A 19,887-nucleotide genomic window follows, 5' to 3' on the forward strand; every position below is an offset into this window, starting at 1 on the left:
CAAATAGCTTTTTAATTATTTATCCACAGTGAAACAGCTTCAACAGAAGAGACTATGGCTATGTCTACGCTATGAGCTAGGGGTGTGATTTCCCTGCATACACGTACTTGCACTAGCTCTGGCTGAACTAGCATGAGTATACATCACAGTGTAGCTGCGGTAGCCTGAGTAGCAGCAGCAGCGGAGGTACAGCTTAGCCATGCTGAGTATGCACCCACCCGGTTCAGGCAGGTTTGTACTCGGCATGGCTAAGCCATACCTCCTTTGCCTCTTCCAATGCTGTCGTGGCTACACTGCTATTTATCCTTGTGCTGGCTCGATGAAAGCTAGTACGAGTATGTGTACACAAGCAGCACAATCAACACACCCTAGCTTGTAGACATAGCCTGAGGGCACTTCCTAGCAGAATATCCCATAGCCTAGTGGTTAGGGCACTCACCTGAGAGGTTTAGAGCCTAGTTCAAATCCCTTTTCCCCTTCTGGAAGAGGGGGGACTTGAACTGGAGGCCTTCCACATCTTTGGTCAATATACAAACCATTGCGCTAAAGTGATGAGGTGGAAGCAGCTGTTGTTGCGTTGTGTGAACTTGCTTGAGGGGGCAGATCCAGTAAGCATGCTGCGAGGCAGCCTACTGGATCAGGTCCTATACATGGCATAGGTGGCCAAACACCTACCTTCTCCTGGCTGGTGAAATACTCTGAGGCTTAGGTGGGAGATCAGTGTCTGAATGGAGGCTCAGGGGAAGAAATATAGGACCCTAGGGATCTTTTACTGTAAAAGGGAGTTTAGGTGCCTACAGGGTTCAGTAAGAGCACTGTGAATTGCAGTAGAGCTTAAAACTGGGATTTAGGTGCCTAAGTCTGGAGTTTAGGCACCTAAGTACATTTGTGAATCTAGGCCATGGTGACCAGAAAAATCAGACATTGACATTGTTTAGTTCATCTCATAAATCACACACAAAAAATGCCCTTAAATATGTGTCTTCACACTGAAAAAATGCATTCATCTTAAAATGGACTCTCACCCACCCATCAAAGACAAACAAACAAACCAAAAAAAAAAAAAAAAAAAAACCCACAAGCAGCAATGCAAAAGAAGCAAGCACATATCCAGACCCATGTAAGTAGAAGGGTCATAAAGTTACAGTATGCTGCAGTGTAACTGGTGGTATACTTTTCACATTAGCTGTTTCTCAGGATTAGCAAATCAATATAAATCTTTTCTCATCCCTTTCTGGGTGTATTTCATCTAGTGCAGGACAGATCTTAAATTAACATATGTTTACTTGGGATTAAGGATTTTTTATAACCAGACTTTGGTAGCAGTGAAAGAGAACCGGTGCAATGGATTTGTCTGTGCCCTGCTCTCTAGATCCAAGAGCTAAAACTAAACATCCTCTAAACACAGCTGGCTGGAAGTGCAAGTGTATTAGCATTTTACCAGCCTCATTTTTTCTACTTGAAATTAAAATATAGGACAGTGCTGTTTGTTTAATAATGTCCAATTTGTTTTCATTATTGCTGTTTTTAAATCAATGCAGTGCCTACAAATGCTCCATGGCTAAGAAGAGAAAAGCTGAAGAACAGATTTCAGGAGTTCCAGTCAATAAAAGGAAGTCCCTGTTAATGAAACCCCGTCACTACAGTCCCACTGTGGAATGCAGAGAAGAAAATGAGGACAGAACAGAGTTGCAGGAGGACGTCAATGTCCTCGAAACAAATGACACGCCTGCTACAGGTAGCAATGAAGAATGGCTCCAAATTAGTGTAAACTTCCTGCCCTCAAAGAAAAGAGGCCTGTCAAACTGAATGCTTTCAAAAAGAATGTAGAATGATTTGGGCTCAGAGTAGATTTGAGATAATACATTGTAATCTGGATATAAATATGGTAATTCAAAAACAAGGACCTTGTACAACATCTCCTTCTATGGTTGTTAATGCTGTGTAGGTCACAGAGACCTGCCATCACTGCAGGTCAGATAAGGAATGGTGTCTGCTTCTTAATATAGGCTGTCAAAGAATGAGGCTAAACATGTAGTGAAAAACTAACTACTTAGAAAAACACATTTGTAAAGAGAGGATTTTCACGTTAATATATTCAGCATGAGTGTGGGGGCAATCACCTGCTTAACAAAATGTTGACTTTAACATTTAGCAAAGCAATTTTATTCATGTGACTATTATCTGTGTTCTATTTAACCTGATCATTAGACTCTGCACTGTATTTATAATACCCAACCCAAACATGCTCAACAATTTATAGAAAGTTCTACCATGCAGGTGCTACAAAATGTGACTGCTGGGGGGAGAATATAAGATAAATTTATAATACACATATATATTTAAATAAATATATATAAATTATGTATGTATGTTTTCTGCCTTCACCATTCAACTATATATTCAAAATTAATGGAATACTTTTCAAAATAAATTGGCAGTTATTTTTTCTTTGAGGAGCCTTGCACAAGTTGTTAGCCCAACACTTAAGAAAGTGGTCTCAGATTTCAGTGGAATCAATACTGCATTTGTTAAAAAGAAAATAGTTGTCAATAGGTTATAAAGATCAATATCTAAGGAAAATGGGCAGATAATCTGAAATCTGAAATCATACATAATATGAAAAAGTAATGGTACCTCTATTTAAGAGGAAGCTGTCCTCAAGCCCCAGAATTGGGATCCAGATTCTGATGCAGATTCCCAAATTTTAGGGGGCTTTGGATCTAGAGTTATACCCACATCTACTTAGAATAGAATAAACTTTGTTCTTGAAAACCAATACCCTTTACATTTCTGGTACGTATAGCTGTTACAAAACTAGAATGTATACTTATATGTCTATATTGAAAGCCAAATTTATTATCCAGGTAAGAGAACTATGGGTGAAATTCTGGCCCTAATGAAGTCAATGGGAGTTTTGCTATTGACCTCATTGGGGCCAGGATTTTATTTTTGGTCAATCTTCTATCAGGGGTCTCTTTTGGAATGCAGATTTGTGGGTACATCTTGCAAGTTCCTGTGGAGGGCTGAGGGGGGGGGGGGTTACTTTTAAAATATATCTTAAACTAGTAGGGAATTGTGCACTGACTGTCCCATTCTGATGCAATCACTGAGCCAAACTTACTACCGACCCAAGCAAGCACAACTCTGCTGTTTCGCGGCTGTTCTGACCTCCTAGGAGTATTTCCATCTCATAATACCAGCAGTCTCCCAAAAAGCTTTAACTGACTTTTTCTGTGCTGATTCAGGCTGTACCCTGTACCTCCATAACTTCAGTGTTTTAATCCTCATAAATGTGCACAGTTTCTCCTGTGTCTATCTTCTGTACAACTCCAGGAAAATTCTGAGAGCAGGACAGCATGGTATAGAGTTAGAGTGTTTTAAAATCACTTTTTTGGTATCTTGATACAGTGTTGCCAACTCCCATGATTTTATTGTGAATCTCACAATATTTGGTTTTTGTCTGAAAGCCCCAACTCCAGGAGTGATGCAATTTCAAGAAATATCAGCATTAATTAATTTCTTAATGTAAGTTTCAAGCCCTTGTGGTTACAGAAAAAAACTTCAACATGTGAACCACAAAGGCTCAAAAAACAGAAGGCAATTAAAAAAACCCAAATCCACATTTTTAAAATCTCATAATTTTTAAACCAATCTCATGATTTTGGGGGGGGGCTGAGTCATTATTTTTTAATCTTGTTGTTGGTAATATGGTTAGTACAATCTTTTACCCAGTAAATTAATGAAAGGCATGTATCAAGCATACTTGTTCATAAAAAAAATTAGAGCCATTTGTATCAAAATGGCCTGGTGATGGGAGTATGTGTAATTCCAAGCAGAGCAGAGAGATAAGCTATTAAATCATAGACACTTATTTGTCAGAGGTTCATTACAGAACCACAAGGAATCACAATCATCATTACTAGATGCCATGTTTTGAAAATATAGCAAACTTTTTCATTCAGATGACTTCAAAGTCTATAGTGAGAGATGAGCTGGTTTAAAAGTTGCACCGAGCTTTGCAGACATTTAAAAAAAATACCCAAAACACACAACTATCTGCACATAGTGCATGAGGCCACCTCTCCCCATATGAGTCCAATTTTCTGAAGAAGAATAAGAATTAATAAATATTTTCTTTTAACATATAACAAACAGTTGAACCAAACAATTATGTAAACTGGAAATGACCCAAAATGCTAACAGTTTGGCAGCAGCAAAGTGAAATGCATTGTGGTGCACATGTGCATTTTTGTCCCTCTTTTCCCCTCCACAATAATCTGCACTTAATAGGAATATTTTAAACTATGTAGCTAAGCAACAGAGGTAATTGTTGCTTTCTAGAGCTTTTGTTAGGCACTCTAACACAGCCCAAATATGCATAATTAGGTATAATGTCTATAAATCATTATTGTACACATGTGGGTAGTTAAGTGGATTGAGAGAATAGTTCAATGAATTGGACATATTCACTGAAAATGCTTTTTATTTGTTTTCTGTCGTTCATAATACTTTAAAATTATCATAACCCTTTACACTTTCTCTTAATAGCTCACTGTGTTATTGAGAGAAACTTCATTTGCATTTTAGACTATGTTTAATTTATTATTTAAACCTGGAGTTCCTCTGATTCAGGAGACGATGGGTCCATCTTATCAAATATTATATGCTTATTTATCCATCCTTCTTTCTAGGAAGTAAAATGTTAAAATTTTCAGTTAATGTTGAATAGATCCCAACAAAAGAATGCACCCTATAATCAGCATTATTGAAGGGGCTAGTGTTGTGACTAAATTCTTCCCTTCGTCCAAAAATGCTTTTAGTTACTATGGCAATATTTACTTGATCCTGGCAAACCAGTGTTGATTTTAGAGAGATAATTACCAGAAAGAAAGATGATGGAGATGTATTTTTGAGTGTCCTTGTTAGAGCAAATGTTTTTATAAAAAATTAAATGAGATACAAAAGGCATATTGTCTTCCAACATTGACACCCTTACCTACACGCAGCCTTTACTACCTGCTGGCTGCTGCTTTTCGTCCAAAGAAAGATGTTTATTAACACAGGGTGTATTTCAATGGTGTCTTTAGCAGTCCTTTAAGAGTCTATTCATAAGAACCATTTCTGTTTGCTTGTGCATGACCTAATGTATCATTTAGTGTGGCAACTGTAATGGTGACCAAGAGCTTGCCCTTTGTAAACTATAGAGTCTTTTCAGTCAAGGTCTTTCATGCAATCTGAAGTGATTTGAAAAGTAATTGGGGACCCATTCTGAGAAATATTTGGGCATGTTAGACATGGAGGAGAGTGAAAATAGATCAAAGGAATGTTATATATTCAACAAAGAAAAATGTGAAAACATTCTATTTTCAAAGGGCTCTGCAGCCACACTACACAGATTTAATCTTAGAAGGGTTTGTGATGGTTATATACTACCAGTAATTTCAGATATTATCTTGGTAAAAGGGGGTGTTATTTCTTAAGGATTTTCAGAGTATCCTTGAGTAAATAAACAGCGATTGTTAATAAGTCTCTTCCCATTTAAGATTGAAACCAGGTTAGATCAAGATTAAGTTTCTCTATAGAAAGCATTCATTTTTCTCTTGCTTTTTTTCCTTATAGAAGAAAATACTACAAAATCACCTGATGAAACCTCTCATTCAGGTGGGCAAGAAAACTCCAGTCAAACGAAGGACAACTACACCCGCTACCAGGACCTCGTGGTCAAATCTTTAATGAACATAGGAAAACTAGCAAAAGATGCACCAGTTCAAATGGTGACTGAGAACCTAAATGACAGTGGCATCCAGTCCTTAAAGACAGAAAGTGATGATGTTGATGAATGTTACACAATTAACTCATCGGAAGGAAAAGAAAAGATTTGTGTTTCCGACCCACAATACTGTTCATCTGAAGACAATGAAAGTAGCTCTGAAATTTTGGACAATGAATGGGACAGTTCCTCGAACTTCTCAGAAGACACTAGCATAAAGCCCCATGTAACTCAGAGATATATTGCAGGGTGTAACCGACAAGACATTCTGGAAGTTCCAGAAATTAAGACTGAAGAAGCAGAATTTCGCCCCTGTGAAACAGTTTGTGACTCAGAAACAGAGCTAAGAGAATTGCAGGAATCTCATGTTGATCCTTTTGACAAGAGAATTCAGAATCCATTCCCTGAAAGCGAGGAAGATGATGAGTGCCTATCAGAAACTACAGACGTGTCAGTTGACCTGGACAAAACAAAAGGGAATTTGAGTTTGCTAGAACAAGCGATAGCTCTGCAGGCAGAGCAAGGTCATGTGTTTCACAGCACCTACAAAGAATTGGACAGGTTTCTTTTGGAGCATTTAGCTGGGGAAAGGAGACAAACCAAAGTTATTGACATTGGTGGGAGACAAATCTATAATAACAAACGTAAGAAATATTTTTGATTACTCATATTGGCTCAAACATTTATTCTACAGCTGGTAAACAATTTTGTACTGGATGTTACGTCAAAAGTAAAGATTCTGGAACAAGCCATATTCTTCAGCCTCATTCACCACCAGAAAAATTGCCATCTAAATTCCAAAATTTTTATTGTTTCTGATGATTTGTGGTAATCTATGAAAGAGAGAACACATTTCCATTTTCAGATACCAAGTCAGGCTTGTAATGCCAGAGATTAAAAAGATCTTGTATTGATTGGCAAACTGGGCACATTTGATATGGAATTCATGGATTGAGAATAACTATGGAACATCAAAAGATATCACTTTACACTCACTTTAATCTTTCCCAGGAATTCTCTTTTATAAATACAAAGTAAAGCAGTAGTCACCCTATAAAAGTTGCCATTTTTGCCTTTGATAAACAAATATGATTCCTTTGAAATATGCAGTATTCCCTAGAGTACGTCTCAATACTTACTGCAAATGCTGAAGTAAGTTATTTACTGGTTACCTAAGGCATTTAGAATCTAAGATAACTGGCAATTTTTTAAGGGTTACCACTGTATAATCCCTCTTGTACTGCTTAACTAGAGTATGCATTTACCTGCTTCTTCTGTGGAAAGTCACATACAGCTTACAGATGAAAATGCCCTTAGCACTGTACATACATGCTAGTCAACCTCCTTCCTAAGTTTCATATACTTATCCTTACCCTCATTTGCTCAAATAACCATAATCAATTCAGACCAGATTCTGATCCTTTTACTCATGTGGAATACTCACCCTTACTCCAGGAATGGTCACATTGGACTCAGTGGGACTACTTGCAGAGTAGCGTACTGCACAATGTGGGTAAGAATGGCAAAATCTGGTCCTTCCTGATTATTCTCAAGCAAGCACTTAGTTTGCAGTTTGGTTCAGAGATAACCTTCATAGGAAAAGTAACTTGAGCTTCCCTCACTCTACTTCTCCATGTGCTCCATATGCTCTGACAGCTTTTTTTACAGTACGGTACTAGGTCTGGAATTTTTTCATTTACAAAATCCAACTATGGCCAGTATTTCTTATACCAATTGTGTTGGGAATTCCACATCCTTCTCAGCTTTTTCTTTTTTTTCTTTTTTCTTTGTGGCTCCTATGTCAGTTAAATGTACTTGTTACCTTATACTGATCCTACTCTTTCCACTTAATGTTTTACACTACGTGCACTTAGATTTCAGATTAATGGAAGATTAAAGTAAATGATTTTTTTGTTTTAGGTCCACTTGTTGTTCTCTGTTAGTGCTGTAAACAATTTCCTACAGTGACTTCTTACTTCTGATTTGCTGTGACTCTAACAGGCACTGTGGTTCCCTGTTGATGTTCATTCTGTTTTCTTTCCTCCACATTTTTCTTATCTAAAGGCTTGCCAGAAAGTTTAACCCCGCAGCTGCTTCTGGTTCTACATCGTAGCCTAGCAAAATATCCTACTAGGTGGCTTTAACCTGTCTTTGACTACAGCTGTTTATCTCCCCTCAACTCCATGTTGTTGGCAGTGAATCACAGATTGATCTGAAACCATCCTCAGCAATTTATATGTCCACTTGCTGTCTGTCTCCTCTCACAAGAGAATTTCTGGATCAGAATTACTTCCCTTCTCATCCTTTTAGATTCTGCATTCAAAATCAAAATAAACACTTTCTAATCGGTACTTCCTGCACACTGCTAGTACCTTGCAATTGGAAGTTGAAAAATGCACTAAAGAGCCCAGCCTCTGCCTCATTGTACGTTGGTAGTTATACGGGTGGGCTGAGATAGTGCCCTGTGAAAGGGTATCAGTTATTCCATGTTTGCACTCTCATTGTGGGCTGATCTGCAGAGCAGTGCTGCCATGTGTACCAGAGGGAGCTGCCTGCCTAGCCTCTCAGATGTAAAGTGGCATGTATTCAGTTTCTTAACAAAGGACCAACAACCTAGAGATCTGTGATATTTAAGGAACTGCTCCTGGTTGCAATGCTTTTTGTTTGTTTGTTTCATCCCTCAGCTTTTATATGGTGATCCCAGTTTCCCAGAACCTGGCATTAACAGTATAAAAGATTGTTTCTGTTTCAATATTTATTCCTTTTTAGATCTTTCTGTTGGTTGCTGTTGCCAATTTCTGGCTTAATGGATGTGGCTTGTGTCCTGCTTGAGGCTCTGAATGGAATAAGTGACATCACAATCCCTAAGCCGCGTACGTTTAGCACACAATGGCATAGTGGGAGGTGAAAGTCATTGTTTAAAAGAGACAATGTGAGAATCAAAAGAGATGCTTAGATTGTGTAGTTACTCTAAGTCTAAGTTAAAGCCTTGGGAGGAAATTGCATCTGAAATATAGAAAAGTTATTTCACACTTCTAAGACTACTCAGCTGAGTGCAGGCAGGAAACCATAACTGGACAAAATCCTTATTTGATTTCTCTACAGATTCACCCAGGCCTGAAAAAAGAGAAACCAAATGTCCCATCCCAGGATGTGATGGCACAGGGCATGTGACTGGGCTGTACCCACATCACCGCAGTCTCTCAGGCTGTCCGCATAAAGTCAGAGTGCCACTAGAAAGTGAGTATCATCCTACAGTACAGAGAGCAACTGAACCAGGCCTAAGTCTCTAAGTCATGTGAGTTCATACTGGACACTCAGTGTAAACACTCAGGGCTGGATTGTAGCTAGCTCTGTGCAGATGCACAAGGCAGGAGATGGTTTGATGAGCTTTTGCCACTCTGGTGCTCCTGTGCAGAGTAGAGTTGCAATCCCAGTCCTTACACTTGTGGTGCTCAAGGCCTGGTTAAAACTAGCACCTGTAGTGGCACGAACCTCCCTGAAGGGGCTGGAGCGGAACAACAAGGTCATACCCACACACACACTGGCCAGTATAGCTGGGCTATCACATAGCCCTGTCTGAGTGTGCTGTTTTCCCATTTCAAATAACTGGAGGCTCAGACGTGTGCATTCAGCTATGTGACTGGTATGTCCCTCTCCCACTGAGACCAAGCGGGTCACCTCCACCTGCCAAGGAGAGGGAATCCGGCAGTTGCTTCATAGCATGCCTCTCTCCTATGACTGTATTATGCTAACCTATGTGTGGCCAGCCCAGCCTGAATTCCCCATTCATTTCTTGCTGTGCCAGTCTGATTACATTGGTTTGTGCTGGGTATGTCGTCTTCTGACATGATGCAGTGAAATGATATATAATAAGCCAAAATAGAATGTGAAACTATTACTTTGAACAACTTAGTCAGTCTGACTGGTTTTCTTTTCTTTTTTTTTTTTGTAGTGGCATTCGTAACAACAAATTAAAGGGATACTTGCACTTTACCAGTGTCCTCTTCTTAATTGTAGCTTTCTTTTTTAAATCTGTATTTATGGAAACATCTCTTGAGCTAACCAGGCTGCTGCAGTTGGAAGGCCTCAACAACATTAACTTTTTTAAAAAGCAAGTCTTTGTTAATTATCACACTTCCAATCAGCTCAGTACTGTTCTGCTGGGTGCAAAATGATTATCTGTAATCAAAATTTGCTTACTAACAGAACAACCCAGTTGATTAACAATCAGACAATCTTTTGAGGCAGTGTACACCTAAAAGGATAGCGTAGAGCTGACAGCATGAAGGGAGATGTACAAAGCTATAGAATTATGTTTTACTTCACGTTTGATAAATACAGATCCAAAACAGCTACTCTGGTTGGGGAGCCGAGAAATGTACATACAATGGGTCCTATTCACTACTGATGCAATTGTCACTACAATGGCTTCCAATGGCACAAATGCTGTCAGAGATCCCTGAATGTGCAAATTACAGCTTGGGGATAGGGTCCACTGGCATAAGGTGGATTTACATACATACTGAGCAGAAGAGAGTAAGGGATGCAAACTAAAGTGGGTGGAGCTAGAGCCAAAAGGGGTGTGTCCAGGACAGATGGATTTTGCACTCATGTATCATCTTCTTACTCCAGCATAAGGAGTGAAAAGTGCTGATGTCATTTAAAGCTTGCCCGGCCACTGATTTAAACCAGGCAGGGGCCATCGGATGACACAACATGAGACTATAGCATAGGCCTCTCAGCACCATCTTTTCTGAATTTGTAAGTTTCATTTGAGCTAGAGGGTACAAAATCAGAAGACAAGCTTTTGTGCATCACACTTGAGAATTTTTTATGTTGCTAGAAGAAAATGTTCCTTAGAGAGAAAGAAAGAGAGAGAGAGAGAGAGAGAGAGAGAGAGATTACTATATGTATGTTGCTACCCTTTACTCTTTCTTTGTGTTTAGTTCTTGCCATGCATGAAAATGTTTTAAAGTGCCCCACTCCAGGATGTACTGGAAGAGGACATGTCAACAGCAATCGCAACACACACAGAAGGTAATCCAGATCAGTTAGCATCCATTCAAATTAATATGTAGCTGGGAGGAAATTGCCACATATATTTGGAATTCAGGAATATGAACAATATAATGTACTGCAAACACTGATTGACCGATAGCTAACATTATTTATAATCAAGCAATTAATCTACACAATTGTGTTAAATATTAAATTTCAGTATAGTATCAAAAATATTATCTCCAGTACCAGGTATGACATAATCCATGATTCCTAATTCAGAGATGAGATTTCAAACTACAGTAATGAAACAAAATATATGTGAAACTTAATCATGTAAATGAAATATTATTAAATAAATAGATGTGCACCCCAACCAAAATCAGAGCCCCATTGTCCTACATGCTGTATGCATACATAGTGCATTCTTGTTATTTTTACTGTTATATTGCAGTTGCCTGGAGAAGCCAAAATCAGGGCCTGATTGTGCTAGTCATGGTACATAAGAGTAAAACAAAGACAGTTTATGACAAGTTGCGACAGGTGGATGGTTGCAATAAGGGGATGGAGTCGGGGACAGGAAATGGAAATGTTTCTAGTCATTTTCTTGTTTGAAAACCCCGGTCACATTTACAGCCCCTTTGAGACCAACTATATTATAAATCAGTACTGCTAATTATAAATGGATAGGAATTGAGGCAAACTGGAAATCAGCAGCAAAGAGAAAACATAACTTGAGACAGGATATGTACCTATTTCACAATCATACGCCAGATTTTTTTAATTTTTTTTCTGCCAAAGTCCGCCTTCCTATCAATCTGTAATAGGGTTTATTCAATAGTTCACCTGACATTGAGGGCAAAATAGACCTTTTTTAAAAAAAATTAAATAGAGATTTGCCTGGCCCAGAACCTCTGATCTGAACAGCCTAAAACTTTCAGCCTGGTTCAACTTCCAAACATTTCACCCAAGAAGCATACAAATTTCACATCTGACCCATCTCTGCATAATGGGATGGACCCCAAATCTGGATCCAAACAGCCACATTTGGATCTGAAATAGCAGCTGCTACTTCTACTGTGTGTGGGTGGGGGAGAGGGGGTGATAGGTGGAGTTGGGCCTATTGGACCCTGGTAGTCACAGATTCTTTGACATGCTTCAAACTCCACATACTCAGTGCAGGCTTGTTTAGCACCAATGAGGAGGCCACCCAATGCAGCTGCTCCACCCATGGCCTTCCTACATGCAGTGACACTCTGAGATAACAATGGCATGAAAGGCCTGCATGAGCCTCGAGAACCCCAATGAATTTCACCCTCCAGCGTTCTTTGCTTTTTGGCTTAAATTGGTGTGTATTTTTTTTTCTGTGCATTGTTAAACAGCTGCCACATTTCATCCCAGCGGTGGCTACAACTCAGTGGTAGGAGAAGCCATCTGTAATTTATGAAATCCTCTCAGGTCCTTTAGGACTGAAAGATAAGTTCATATTCTGGTAACTCAAATCATGCCACTCTTTTTTTAAACAGTCTTTCTGGCTGTCCAATTGCTGCAGCTGAAAAATTGGCAATGTCCCAGGAAAAAAATCAGCATGATTCTCCTAAAACTGGACAGTGCCACGCTCAGGTTCACAGGTAGGAGTCTCACATGACATGTCTCACACAGGTATTTCTGTCCAAATGCTGTGCTTTATTTTGTAAGGGATTTCGTTCCTTACAGCTTTTAACTCTGAGCTACTGAGGGAGCCTAGTTCATTGTAGCAGGCTGACCCTATACAAAAATGTGGGTAGCAAAACTGATTATGACTTGTGATAACCAAAGGACACTCAGCGGGTCCCTGTGTGTTCAACTAACATTAAATGACTACATGCATGTCCTTGAAAGATGAGTAAAAAAATCTCAAAAATATTATTTCAACACAAAACCATTATTTCAGGGGTGGTTCTGGAGTGCCTTCCTAGTGTTAACCAGCCTCCTATTTTGATTAGACTGGAGTTACTTGTTAAGAAGCTTTCCCAAATTGTCCCTCTGCTGCAATGCTTTGGCTCCTGAGGATTGGTTAAAGATCTTGTTGCTTCGTGAGCTCATCCCCGTTTTTGCAGCATGGGATTCCATGCTGATTTATACTGAGATCCTTTGCAAAGGAAACCCTTGGCAATCACAGCAGCATCTAACTATTGTAAGCGTAGTAGTATTTAAGTGGGCTAAGCACTCTCATTGCTCTATTTCTCTGCTATAACAGATTTCTGATTGACCCATCCAGTTACTTTACTGTAATGCAGTTACTCAGTTTAATTTATGTTTTATACTACAGTAGCAAAAAAGTGCTTTAAAAAATCCCAACCAAAAAAATCTCTCATTGAGGTTGTATTTGGTCTGAGAGTCCTATTGATCCTGTAGACTTGCATAAATTGCACATCATTGGCATCAGCACCATCATGGCCTATTATATTCAGGCCTATTTGGGGGCACTTTAATTTGTGGATTATTGACATGATTGGCTATAATGGCTCCTTCTGAGCCATTACAGAATATTGTGTCAATGTGTCTGCCAACTGCACGTGCCTTAACTCTACGTATGAAAAGTCCTTAGGAAATTATTGAAGACAAGTAGTTACGGCACAGTAGCTAAATGGAATAACACATTGTTAATTATTCTTTCCTCACAAATAGCAGAAGCAATTATTTTGGACCATGCTCTATCATATTTATTTGCCCAGAAAGCCCACCTCTAGAATGATGGTAGTGATCCACAGCTCTACAAGCCCCCGCTGACTCATGTGCAAAAGACCAAGCATGATCTCGTCCTTTTTTAAAGAAAGGAAACACCATCCTACGGTAGTGAATCTATAAACAGAACAGTAATTCTGTTAGTAAGTTACAGGATTGCTAGACCACTAGATCAGCCACAAAATAAATTTTTGTAACTGACGTGTACACCCTAAAATAGGCTTCTATAAAGGCAATGCTTATGATCCTTACTTATATCCATTTTGGCAGGTGCCATCCCACTATATCCTGTCTTTCAATGCAAGGTACTGAAAAAGATGTTCTTATTGTTTGTCCTTTCTGTTTTTCTCACTCTCCCTCTGGCAGTCTCTGCAGGACAAACTTAGCAAAGCAGCTCGAGCTATCTCAGTACAATTACCGAACTGCACAGCCAGCCACCTCTCCCAGAGCCACCCTGACAAAAGAGCAAGAGAAGTTTGGGAAAGTACCATTTGACTATGCCAGCTTTGATGCACAAGTCTTTGGCAAACGCACAATGGCACCAGCAGTGCAAGGCCAAAAAACCCCACCGTTCCTTGAATGTAAGCTTGAAACCCCCATCGTACTTGAAAGAAAAATAATATTTATCTGAGAGTTTTCTTGTTTCAGGAAATAATGCACACTAGCAAATGTCTTTAACCCATTGTGATCAGTATACCTGAAAATCTGCTGGAGTGACTACAACATCTTATTTGTTAATTAAGCTTTTAAAAGCAATTCCATGGTAAAAAAGAAAATACTTGACTTGTCGCTTTCCTGTTGGGCCAGATTGTGATACCCATATTCATGTGGTACTATTCCACCATGAGTAGTCCCATTTAAGTTAGAGATCAGATCGTGAACTGGCATAAATTGGCATAGCTCCATTGACATCCATAAAGCTATGCCAGTTTGCAGCAGCTGAGGATGTGTCCAAAGGGACTATTTGTGCAATATGCTACTACTCAGTGTGAGTAAGGTATCACAATTTAGCACACTGTTATGAGTAATTACATGTATAGATCCTCTTCATTGTAGGATCCACACAGATAACTGCTGTAAGTTTTTACTCTGTTGCATCAACCCTTAATAACACCACTATTGTTACAGCTATTTTAATGTGTGCACAAAATCTTGGCAAAAAATGCCATTGCTCTGAGGGCAATGGAAGAATCCTAAGGGGGTTTCTTTCATGTCAGAGCTGGGTTCAAAGGAATGTGGATCCAAAACAATGGCCATGAAAGTATTTCTTAATTTTTGTTTTGTTTGCTATCATTAAAATATAACCAAAGAAAGTGAAGATGGAAAAAAATAACCTAATGTTATACAGCTCACATAATCCAAAAAAACAAAGGACAGGCATAGTTAAGGTGAACAGAAAAGCAGCAATTAAAAAATAATAATAAAGAAGACCCTGTTTTTAGCTTTCAAATTATTAATAGCTTATATATATATTTAGGTATGGCACAATTTGATTTTATTTTTTATGTTGACAGACAATATTGATATTTGTTTTAAAATATGTTTTTCAATTTTTATTGATATACATTTTCACAGTGGCAGGAAATTATGTGGGAGTCGGACAATAGGGGAGGTCAGACAAAAATTGTTTAGTGACAGTAGATGTTGAGATTCAAAAATTTCAAGCTTTATAACTGTTAAAACACAAACTGTCAACACCACATGCCAAAATATACAAAGTAAATATCCTTAAATCAAATTCTAATAAGTTCTCAAGGAGCATTTTTCTTACTTTGCCTATCTGTAAATTTCAATTATTATCAATGGAAATATTTTTTCATCATTTTGTGTCTGCACGATGTTTATTGACAAAAATCTAATCCTGCCAAGCCTATTTATATTGGAGTATCTGAAGGCCACATTTACAAATGTAGAAACCTAAGTTGGGCCTGTAAAAGAGGCATGCTCAAACACAAACAGATTTGTGTGTTACTGGGCACTTGCATGAACAATTTCTAATTTTGTGCACAGAAGTGGACATGCTCCTTTAGTTATTTGTTTGCACATGCACAAGTCTATTTAACAGTTGCATTTGAAGTGCTTATATTTGAAATGTTTGCATATATATGCAAATAAATTCATTATACAATTTCAAAAGAACATCATATAATTAATTGAATTTTCTAACATCATGCTTGTGAAGATTGCACAATACACAACTGTTACTACAATGCAAAGACAAAAGTGTAAGAGTGCATGAATATAGTAGACATGGGGACGTATGAAGGATTGGAATAATAAAACAATTGTGTAGAGTTTTGTTCAGCAGCCTAAGCAAATAAGAATCTAGAAATTCATTAAAAAGCAACAGAGGGTCCTGTGGCACCTTTAAGACTAACAGAAGTATTGGGAGCATAAGCTTTTGTGGGTAAGAACCTCACTTCTTCAGATGCAAGAAATTCATTAGTACTCTTTGGATTTTGCACATATGAATTTGACCTGCTGACACATGACACATGCTCATTTAGTAACATGGTTTTTTTGGTGGTATCTTTGAAGTGGATAATGGAAGAAGCACTTTAAATCAAACTCTAGTTTAAGTAGGTTCGGTGACTCAGATCAGTTGAACTAACTGATAAAAAGCGTAGACTAATGATTTTCCAGACACTCCGGCTTTACAGTAATTTGCACTGGTATAAGGGAGAGCAGAATTGGGCTGTCAGTCTCAGTTCTCACTAGATGGATCCAATATTTAGAAACATTCAAGCACGGAGCTCAATTGTAGTCAGTGTACAAAAGAAATATTGTTTTGGGGATGATATGACTTTTGGGTCTGACCTATAACTTTTAATCAAAGCATCCCAAAATTTTAGGGAAGTTTGGATCTTGACCTAAATTTTTTATGTAGCCCTCAAATGTATAATGGGTGAAAAACCTAGATCCAAAGGGAATTTAATCTTGGGGATTGATAGCTGGATCCCAACTTCTGTAGTTCAATCCACAGCTACATAACAAACACATGGTTATGTGCAGCAATGTTCTTATGTTCATGATGCTGATAAAGAATTATGATTTTGCTTATTTCTTCTTTTTTGCTTAGGTTCTAGATATGTATTTGTTTAAAATACAGCTGAATATTGTTTCCAATTTTACACATCGTTGTAAAGCACTTTAAGAGCTACAGATGAAAGGATGCATTGTTATTGTTTGTGAAGACCTGAATTTATGGTTCTAGGTTTCCCCTATCACAGTCAGAGCAACCTATAACACAGAGCAAAGAAGGGCACCTCCTGGCTCTCCTTTAGAGTCTTTGTTAGTGATAGGGGAGAAACATAGAACCATGTACTCCATTTTTGACATGTAAAATAGCTTTTCTATTCACCTGTAAGGCAATCTCTTCATTCTTAATTGACCTCGTTGTGTCTGGTAGCTACATAATATTCCAGAAGATCCCAGCTATAAGAGGAACAACAAGATGAATTAAGTACCACCTTAACTCTGAATGTTCTTTGGTTGTATTTTTTAAGTCTAACATTTAAATATTGGGATTTTCGTTAACATGATACTGCACATGTCCCCAAGGGGTAATGTTTGTATTCCATTTCCCCAGCCTCTCCAAGAGGCAAATCTTGTTCACCTTGCATGGTGTCAAGTATCAGGGGGTAGCCGTGTTAGTCTGTATCTACAAAAACAACAAGGAGTCTGGTGGCACCTTAAAGACTAACAGATTTATTTGGGATGCATCCGAAAGCTTATGCCCAAATAAATCTGTTAGTCTTTAAGGTGCCACCAGACTCCTTGTTGTTCTTGTTCACCTTACTCATCCAAGTAATCCCATTTGAATAATGGGGCTGCTCACAGAAGTAAGGCAAGCAGGCTATAGCCTTAATGTTGTTTTACCTAAATCTTCACACTTCCATCTTATTTTGACACAATGGTGCTCTAAGAATGAAAATCCCTTATGAATTTGATTATTTTTCCCAATATGTTTGTTAAGTAAGTTGCAAGAGCAATGTTGGGGTCAAATCTTGAGATCCCTGCTCATTTTTACTCAGTCTTTGCTCAGGAGTGAGTAAAACCTGAGTAAGAACCACAGAGTTTATCCCTTCGAATTTTTATGGTAAAAATGTAAATACCAAAGGTATTCTTGTGACAAAAATCAAATAATTTGATCCCTGAGCCTATTTTTTTAGAGCAATCCCGAGTAACCAATAGAAAATGGTTTTTTAATGTATTCTTCACATAACTTAACGTATGAAATTATAACCTGAAAAATGAATCTGTTTAATGGGGGAAACCACATACATGCAATTGCTAATCAAATCTCTCTTCAACAGCAAAGCATTTTTCACATCCAGTGAAATTTTCTAATCGACTGCCTAGTGCTAGCGCCCACACACAGAGCCCTTGTCATGCCAACTCTTATAGCTACGGTCAATGTAGTGAAGACACCCACATAGCAGCAGCTGCTGCTATCCTGAACCTTTCCACCCGCTGCAGGGAAGCAGCAGAGATCCTCTCCAGCAAACCGCAGAGTCTGGCTGCCAAGGTAGGGTAGTCCAAGAACCTGGAGGGTGTGCTAGCTACTGAAATGTGTGCATAAACTGTCTTTCATGGTAGTGACTGCATTAAATCTCAAAAAGGAGGCTTCTGTTTGCATGCTCTTTTGAAGACAGACAGAAAAAAATAGTAATATACTGACTGCTTCTGAAAACAAAATTTGCAGGAATTAGGTTTTGATTATCTTCATAACTGGATCCAAAGTACATGGAAGGGTGGAGGGAGGAGGAAACACCAAATCAAATAATTTTTTGGTAGGTAATGGAGCTGGGTCTGTTAATGAAGGATTTTTCCTTATCTTGAAACCTGTGGTAAGCAACCATTCAAATGATTGATAAAAATCAGCTGATTAACAGAGGTTTTATAAGAAAGGTGGAGCAGCAGCATATTCATTACGTCTGCTTATGATCTTTCTTACAGCAGTTGTAGAGTAACTCTACTGACTTCAGTGGAGTTAATTCTGATTTTTACTGGTGGAAGTGAGAGGAAAGCCAAACCCTTTGTGTTTGGAGATACTTCGGACAAGTCTCTTTAAGACTGAAGGCCACCTAATAAGAGTAGCTCCTTGTGTGGGTTTCATTGGAGTCATGTTTTCAGTTTGGTCTGAGATGTCTCACTGTTCTTTGTCATTCACAAGTGTCACCATTATGATTTAGTAGCCTTATTTTATGTGACATTACATAGAACCACATTGCTGATGCAACTAGTCAAAATACATTTCTGTGACCTCCTTCGTGGGAATAGGAGAAGCATTTTTGTTTATTATTTGTATTGCAGCCCCATTGTGCTAGAAATTGTACAAATACATATCCTTGCCCTAAAGAGAAGATGAACGGTTATAGTTAAACAATCTGGCCAGGAGGAAACTGTTGGTGTAAGACAAGACATGTACTAAAATAATACATAAAATATTATATTTATACTTGGTGTGGGCCTTCAGGATCTATCTATCTATCTATCTATCTATCTATCTATCTAATTCTAATCTGTCCATCACTGTCCTATTTAGGCACCAGGCTCAATCTGGCTGGAAGGAGTTTCCACATCTGTTGGCCTACAATGTTCATTGGACCTCCTGCTCTCCACAATCACATAGGCGATTTGGTATTCTTTGTGTGAAATCCCTTCTTTCCAGTAGCTGGTGTAACACCTCCTTAGGTGTTCTGAGCTCTGCGCTCCTGCAAAGTGGAATCTCCTATTTTGCTGAGTCTGATTTCCATTTGTCACAGCCAGGGTACTGAAATTGATGTTGGGGGACTCCACTAAGCAGACATTCTAATGTGGGGCCATGTTCATACCCACCCAGCTAGACGTCAGTCAGCCCAGAGAAATATTTACCAGGAGCCCAGAGGAAAGAGTGGATTCTTTCCTAGTTGACAGATCCATTTCTGATGTTAGCCACAGAGAGCTTCTTACGCCAGACTTCAGTAGAGGTTTCCTGTCGTGTTGAGAGGGAGGTTGATGCCAATGGTTGAATTAAATTGCTGCCCCAGCCTTTGGCTGAACTCAGTAACAGACCTTTCTTGCCAGCAAAGAGCAATAAAGGGACCATGCAAAACCCAAAGATTTTCTATTCTACACCTGCTTCATGTTTGCCAAATCATGGTAGGTTTGAGTGGGATTGAACATAATAGTACAACACTCAGAGACACTTGGGGCACACAGTTTATTCCTTTCTCAGCCCCAGGACTAGCAGCCTAAAAGAAAATCATCTGTATACCTTGTCATCTGCCTGCCTCCACTTTTGCCAGACTTTCAATAGGACACAGTGACAGCCCAGTACTACAAAACATGTGACAGAAGAATCAGAATTAGCTTCTTGCCAGAACAGAGGCAAATAAGCTTCA

General features: G+C 38.7%; 1 protein-coding gene across 4 annotated transcripts in view; it reads left to right on the forward strand.

Moving 5' to 3' along the window:
- The first annotated feature begins 1,548 nt into the window (after positions 1 to 1,548).
- ST18 (ST18 C2H2C-type zinc finger transcription factor) overlaps positions 1,549 to 19,887 on the forward strand; it is a 52,788-nt gene continuing 34,449 nt past the window's right edge. For 2 of the 4 annotated variants that reach the window (XM_065398267.1, XM_065398269.1), the window contains exons 1-7: positions 1,549 to 1,738; positions 5,623 to 6,417; positions 8,879 to 9,013; positions 10,723 to 10,813; positions 12,301 to 12,405; positions 13,877 to 14,082; positions 17,818 to 18,029. In XM_065398267.1, coding sequence (XP_065254339.1) covers positions 1,558 to 1,738; positions 5,623 to 6,417; positions 8,879 to 9,013; positions 10,723 to 10,813; positions 12,301 to 12,405; positions 13,877 to 14,082; positions 17,818 to 18,029 — 1,725 coding nt within the window. In that variant the 5' untranslated portion in view covers positions 1,549 to 1,557. The remainder of the gene's footprint in view (positions 1,739 to 5,622; positions 6,418 to 8,878; positions 9,014 to 10,722; positions 10,814 to 12,300; positions 12,406 to 13,876; positions 14,083 to 17,817; positions 18,030 to 19,887) is intronic. The other 2 variants (XM_065398268.1, XM_065398270.1) reach the window with 2 other exon arrangements.

This window comes from Emys orbicularis, chromosome 2 (assembly GCF_028017835.1).
Source record: "Emys orbicularis isolate rEmyOrb1 chromosome 2, rEmyOrb1.hap1, whole genome shotgun sequence".
Lineage (NCBI taxonomy): Eukaryota > Metazoa > Chordata > Testudines > Emydidae > Emys > Emys orbicularis.